General features: G+C 41.8%; 2 protein-coding genes across 2 annotated transcripts in view; one reads left to right on the forward strand and one right to left on the reverse strand.

The window, feature by feature from the left end:
- Positions 1-414: 414 nt before the first annotated feature.
- On the reverse strand, positions 415-2,590 carry LOC139028494 (uncharacterized). Its single transcript, XM_070446039.1, has 3 exons — positions 1,840-2,590; positions 1,459-1,745; positions 415-1,340 (listed from the first exon to the last, which is right to left on the reverse strand). Exons 1-3 carry the CDS (start codon positions 1,924-1,926, stop codon positions 1,118-1,120), a joined length of 597 nt encoding a protein of 198 aa, XP_070302140.1. The 5' UTR covers positions 1,927-2,590; the 3' UTR covers positions 415-1,117.
- A 928-nt stretch (positions 2,591-3,518) lies between these two features.
- dhcr24 (24-dehydrocholesterol reductase) overlaps positions 3,519-6,842 on the forward strand; it is a 26,567-nt gene continuing 23,243 nt past the window's right edge. The window contains 1 exon segment of the mRNA XM_023999254.3: positions 3,519-4,045. Coding sequence (XP_023855022.1) covers positions 3,815-4,045 — 231 coding nt within the window. The 5' untranslated portion in view covers positions 3,519-3,814.

Here is a 6,842-nt window from a genome sequence, read left to right on the forward strand (position 1 = left end):
ATTCTCCTTGTGGCAGGACAGGTGAGTCATGTGTTACAGATTGACCATGCAAAGCATTTACGGGTCATGTCTAGATGGGWTACAGCTTTTGTCAAATTTGACGTCACGTTTATTTTTTATTTTAGCTAACCCTTTTCCTAAACTTAACAACCTGCTACATAATGATCCTAAACCGCTGCGTAAATTCTATGCTTGATCCGAAAATGTGGTAGGAGACACCATATGGAGGGTGTGATGCAATTTCGTGGCCTCCGGAGTCATGCAGAGGCCAAATTTTGTATCAATGTGGAGGGATCCATATAGCGCTGTATAGCGCTGCATTGACATGATTGGTTGACGGTAGATGGGTGCGGGAGGTCCTGTATAAACACAAACTCACTTCCTTGACTACTTCATAACAGCTCTACTCAACAGCTCTGCACTGATCCGCGAAGCACGAATGCCCTGATTTATGCAGAGGCCGTCTCACCATAACTGCTGCACGGCAAATGCAGACGACAGATTGACCATGCATCGCCTTTAAACCTTCTATGAAAATTCAATGTTGACTAAAGCTGTATCCCGTCTAGACAAAACCCTTTAGAGTGGGCTGGATGTGGTATTTGTAGGGTTTTACTTGTCTAGCATGTCGACTGACCACTAGATGTCCTCGCAGACACATTCATGTGTCACATTTGGATTTCAAAAGGACTACTAGATGACATGAAATCATTTCAAGTATTCAGACTATTTTGTTGAACTTTACATAATTAAACAGTATTTAACTTTAATATTCTGTTACACATGCATATACTGTAAAGAGCTAGCAGAGGCAGGGAGAGGCACTGCGGACAATGAGTGTGGTTTGCACTTTTGGGCTATTCCATCGGTTCCTTTGCACCAGGCAAACTCAATGTCTCATTTAAAAGGTAGCTTGTGAAAACATGCTCAACTACAGGTTGTTGAAGACAGACAGATAATATGCTGCTCAAGAGTGTTGCTTTAGGGCAATCTCCTATTCCTGCTTTTTCCTATGGGCTGACAGCTGATTGGAAGAGCCTGAGTGAAGGGTGTGGCCACAGTATTCCTCCTCCAGTGTGGTGGGTGGAGGCAGTGTGTGGGTCTGTCTGAAGTGATGTCACACCTCAAAGCTGATCTCCCGTGATCGGCCAAACAGGGGTTCCGAGGCCAGGTGTGTGTCTGAGTAGGCGCGGCGCAGGTGGGTGGAGCTACAGGTGGTCTTTATGGCGACCTCGTAGGGAGGTGGGGGGCCCAGCCCGGGGGGGTAGCGGGAAGGGGGGCTGAGTGGGGGGTAGTCCACATTATTAGCCCCATACACACCTCGCCGCTGGTGCTCGGTCCTAGACACAAACACACACATAAAGGACAGTTACAATACATGCACAGTGCATTGTAACCTTTCATTTACCTTCTATGTACTTTAAATTCAACAATAACAATTCAAGAAGGATGTGTTACCTCTGCAGTAGGGCTGACTGGGACTCTGGGAAGTGTCCAACAGGACCACGGGGGCTGAAGAGGACGTGTCCCAGGTCAGGATGGGTGTACCGGCCAGGGTAGTTGAGGTCTGGGTGTGGGTAGGGATAGTTGGGATGTTCTGCCTGGTGGGGGTATTGGGGGAAGTTGGGGTACTCTCCCTGGCTGTACTCTACCTGGTGCTTGTTACTCATGGCCCAGAGAAGCCCCAGGATCAGCATGACGGCTCCCAGCACCACACAGCACAGAGAGAACGCCTGCAGGCGGCTCTGTAATAATAATAAATAACATTATTTGATTATTAACCATAATCATAACAGTAATAATAATAGATTGTACATTGTATCTCTTTATAGTACCCACCTGTGAGGAGGTGAGAAAGGCAGTGGAGCCGCCTGTCGCGATGAGAAAGACTCCGAGGAAGATGGCGCCGTGGTGGAGGGAAGGCATCGCTCTGGGACCTCCGGGGATGAGGTTTGTGTGTGCGTTAGTTTCTGTGGTTCAGGGAAGGCATCTCCCTCTCTATGGGATCACCAGGGATGTAACCCCCTGGTAAATAACCCGTTAGGCGTGCTCTGTTCTGGTCAGTTCCATGGGACCAGGTCCCATTCCAAGTGTGGTTCCCAGGTCCGTGTGGGTTATTTGGATTCAAGAAGCAAAGATGATGAATGGATTTGAAGTTAAATGAGAGTTAAAGTTGAAAAACATTTGCACAGAGTCCCATTATCTTCAGGTACAGCAGTAGAAATACAAATTAAATGGAGGAAATGTTGGTTTTCTTTTATTCCTTCCAGACTGGATGATGAAATGAAGACGAAAGATGAGGTGATCACCATCAATTTCTTTTAGAATAATAGAGACCCATTTTCCAATGATATCCAGAAGCTCACATAAAAAATTGTCAATATCATACAGTTTCTTAAATGAAGACACTGAAAGCAGGAGAGAATCATCCGGGAGGGCTGAGTGAGTGTGAGAGAGAGAGAGAAAAAGAGAGAGAATTAGTGTGTGGTGTGTGTGTTCCGGGCAGGAGAGACAGACGAGTTGACAGCAGAGCCCATTAATTACTGGCGCCCCACCCTCTGTCTAATGTGTGTGTACAACTCACCAGCCAAGTAATGCTCCATTCATGTGTGTGCATGTTTTTCATGTGTGTTCGCATGTTCACTCCTTTTCATATGACCCAACAACTGAAAGTGAATTAAACTCAAAACAATCAGTCAAATCTCTCCTGTGCCAGTGCTTGACTTGGACTGAAATAGGAGTCGATACTCATTCTGGGTACCGGTACTGTTTATATTTAGGTGCAGGAGCTCCACAACACTTTTGAGCTACTATTCTATAAGAGGAACAGGAGCTCAAGCAGTAGAACATTTGAGGTGTTGGTACTCAGCTCCGGTGAGCTCCTCCTGCCCAAGTCAAGCATGGCTCCTGTCACTGTGACAGTTCATAGATGTGGCTAAAGCTATGTATCCAGACCTACCTCACTGTATGGATAGGGTATATGCTATTATTTATCTAGTTTGATTTCAGACTAATAGTTAACTATGGATATTTAAGGATGTATTCACACTGTATTCACACATTCCATTTTCTTTCATTGGTTAGTGTTTAATGTATCCTAATAATCAATGTAGTTTTATTACCTGTTTTATGGTAGTAATTGGTATAGTTTTATTTCCTGGCTATATGATCGCAATAACTACTATTGTAATTATATGGAAGTTATAATAGTTTGTTATAGTTTAATTAATATAGCCTATGTTTTTCATACAGTTTAATAATTGTATCATGCATACAATAGGATTATGAAATATTGTAGGCCTAGTGTAATATTGGTTTCGTTTTTTGGTTTATTCGTTTTACAAAGTTTTATTGATTTATATCATGTATACACTGTATTACCTAACTGTTGTATGTTAATGAAGGCATGAGCAGGGGGTGAATGGTGTGACGAGCTTTCTGCTCTCTGATTGGACGAAGCGCGCCGACATAGCAACTGGAGTTATGCCGATTGACGCATTGTTCGCCAATGAYCACCGGCCAGAGGCGGGGCAAGCCTACCACCCAGCCAGACTCGCATATCAGAGAGAAGGACAGGAGTGGCTGGATTCTAACTTCAAAATTTACACACCTATCTATGTGTGTGAATTTATGTGTGTGCATGTGTTGGCATAAAGAATCTGTATTGGATTTTAAAAGCAGAAGCTTTTTAATCTTGCATCGCTCGCTCCCAACTAAAGGTCATAGAAGATCGATTGTTCCTAGAAGGGATTTTCTCTCTGGAAAAGTCCCACTGGACCATCATCAGGCCAAGTAGACCAACAGAGCGGTAAAAATGGATCCGTTGCTGTATCTTGGTGGACTGGTAGTACTATTTCTGTTGTGGATCAAGGTGAAAGGCTTAGACTACGTGATCGTTCATCAGAGATGGATATTCGTCTGTCTGTTTCTGCTGCCGCTCTCAGTCATATTTGATGTGTATTATTACCTGCGCGCGTGGCTCATCTTCAAGATGTGTTCCGCGCCTAAACAGCACGACCAGCGCGTACGGAACATCCAGAGACAAGTAAGSGCACGAGGCTGAATATCAATTATGTATGCACTCCTGTGATTATACTCTATTTAAATAAATGTTTAATATTAAATGCCCCGAACAGTCATTCTGATTCCCATGTAAAATAGCCACTTGGGTGACTAAAATATCACGCATAATATTTGTTTTGGATAGGAGTGGAAATTTATTTTAGAAAATTACTAACTACCAGGAAGTTTTAAAAGACAGTGTGAGTGGGTGGGGAGCTTAAATTCATGAGCTTGCCTTGACTGACAGCTCTAAAACGCCTATGTCAAGCAACTTGGATGCAGTGTTGCAGTAATCATCAAGAACATTTGGTGATTCACAAAGCAACTCAAACAACATTGAAATTGCATCAATGATGTCAACTTTTTTTTATACATCTCCCGTTTGGCATGTCTCTTGTTATGTGGTTCACAGCAACACTGACGGATGTGTTGACAACTGCGTCAGGGTTTTGAACGACCCTCCCCCCTTTTGTTCCATGCTGGCTGAAGCCCTAGGTAGCCAGTAACTAGCTAACACCAGACACAGATGAAAGGGGAAACATGTAAGTATCTTTGCCAGAGATGAATAGGCTAAACTTTTAAATATATTTGCTGACACCCTACTGTAAAATMTTGGRACCAGTCGAGTAGCTATCTAGCTATATAAACCACGCCCCTCTGCAAACACGCCTTCAATGTAGGTTACAAAGCGGTACTTATTTCAGTTAGGTAAGAGAACATCATGTTATCATTGGTGTATTAAAATGAGGGTTAGGGTGATGTCACCTTAAAACCCCTTAATAATCCCGCCTCCTGAATCGAAGTGTTTGACATGGGGGAGGGGACCAGTAACTTTATGATCAGACTATCAAAGTAGAAGCAACTGTCATTTTTCWTACTTTGGTCACCATACTGTACTTTGATCTGGTTTAATTCAAATGTCATTGATCAGGACTCTCAATTCCATTATATTACACATAAGAGTCATTGGACGAAGGTGTCTTCTGTAGGGGGGAGTTTTGTTAAGATCCCTGATGCTCGGTCTGAACATTAATATGCATCGCTTGCTGTACAGTTTTGGAAGCATAAGGACCTTATCTTTCATATCAGCGAGAAATCATTAAAAAAACATTTAAATTGATACACACCTTGATAGGGTTAGTGTTCCCACACYGCCGTATCGCCTTGCTACAGCGCTTGTTAAAGGAAAACAGACGGAAGACAAGAGGCGACCACCTGTGCTAATTAGTTATCTAGCATGTGTGTAAGTGTAACTCAGGAAGTGTAGCAGAAGTGTCGTTTCGTCGGATGGACACACCCATAGCTGWATGGATCTGTGCAAACACTAGCTGTAGTAGTTATCTTTTTTATTTGAAGTATTGTTTCTCACTGATGAAAGATAAGGGCCATATGTTTTGAAAGCCGTATCGCAAGCAAATATGCGTAGGCCTACTGTCAAGCTTATCAACTCCCGAGATTAGGCTGGTAATACTAAAGTACCTATTAAAACATCCAATAGTCAAAGGTATATGAAATACAAATGGTATAGAGAGAAACAATCCTATAATAACTACAACCTAAAACTTCTTACCTGGGAATATTGAAGACTCATGTTAAAAGGAACCACCAGCTTTCATATGTTCTCATGTTCTGAGCAAGGAACTTAAATGTTAGCTTTTTTACATGGCACATATTGCACTTTTACTTTCTTATCCAACACTTAGTTTTTACATTATTTAAACAAAATTGAACATGTTTCATTATTTATTTGAGACTAAATAGATTTTATTGATGTATTATATTAAGTTAAAAATAAGTGTTCATTGTTCATTCAGTATTGTTGTAATTGTCATTATTACAAATATATATATATTTAAAAAAATCGTCCGATTAATCGGTATTGGCTTTTTTGGTCCTCCAATAATCGGTATCGGCGTTGAAAAATCATAATCGGTCGACCTCTAGCCTCTACTCTACTACCCTACATGTAAAGGCCTATTAATTGATAACTTGTGCAGTGCTATTACAGTCTAAATTCGAACATGTTATGTTATCTGGACCTTCACATAGGTTCCTGATAACAACCCCAGATGCGTGCGTGTGTTCCTAAACACAGATCCCTGATAACAGATCAAATTATAATACATTTTGTGTGTGTGTGTGTGACTGTGCTGTGAAATTCCTGGGGTGAGGGACCTTAATCCCTCTCTTCCTAAAGGGATTTTGGAAAGAACAAGGGATTTGGAAATGGAAGAGAGATAACAAACTGTGCAGGGTTCACTGCGTAGATCTCGGAATGTGTGCCAGTGTGTGAGTGTATTCTGGGAGCTCAGCATTTCTTCATGGTATCAGATATTGTACACTGCTCAAAAAAATAAAGGGAACACTTAAACAACACAATGTAACTCCAAGTCAATCACACTTCTGTGAAATCAAACTGTCCACTTAGGAAGCAACACTATAAATTTACGCCAACCTCATCAGGAGCATGCCCAGGCGTTGTAGGGAGGTCATACAGGCACGTGGAGGCCCACACACTACTGAGCCTCATTTTGACTTGTTTATAGGACATTACATCAAAGTTGGATCAGCCTGTAGTGTGGTTTTCCCACGTTTAATTTGAGTGTGACTCAAATCCAGACCTCCATGGGTTGATAAATTTGATTTCCATTGATAATTTTTTGTGTGATTTTTGTTGTCAGCACATTCAACTATGTAAAGAAAAACTATTAATAAGATATTTCATTCATTCGGATCTAGGATGTGTTATTTTAGTGTTCCCTTTATTTTTTTGAGCCAGT

Source organism: Salvelinus sp. IW2-2015, linkage group LG13 (genome assembly GCF_002910315.2).
Source record: "Salvelinus sp. IW2-2015 linkage group LG13, ASM291031v2, whole genome shotgun sequence".
Taxonomy (NCBI): Eukaryota; Metazoa; Chordata; class Actinopteri; order Salmoniformes; family Salmonidae; genus Salvelinus; species Salvelinus sp. IW2-2015.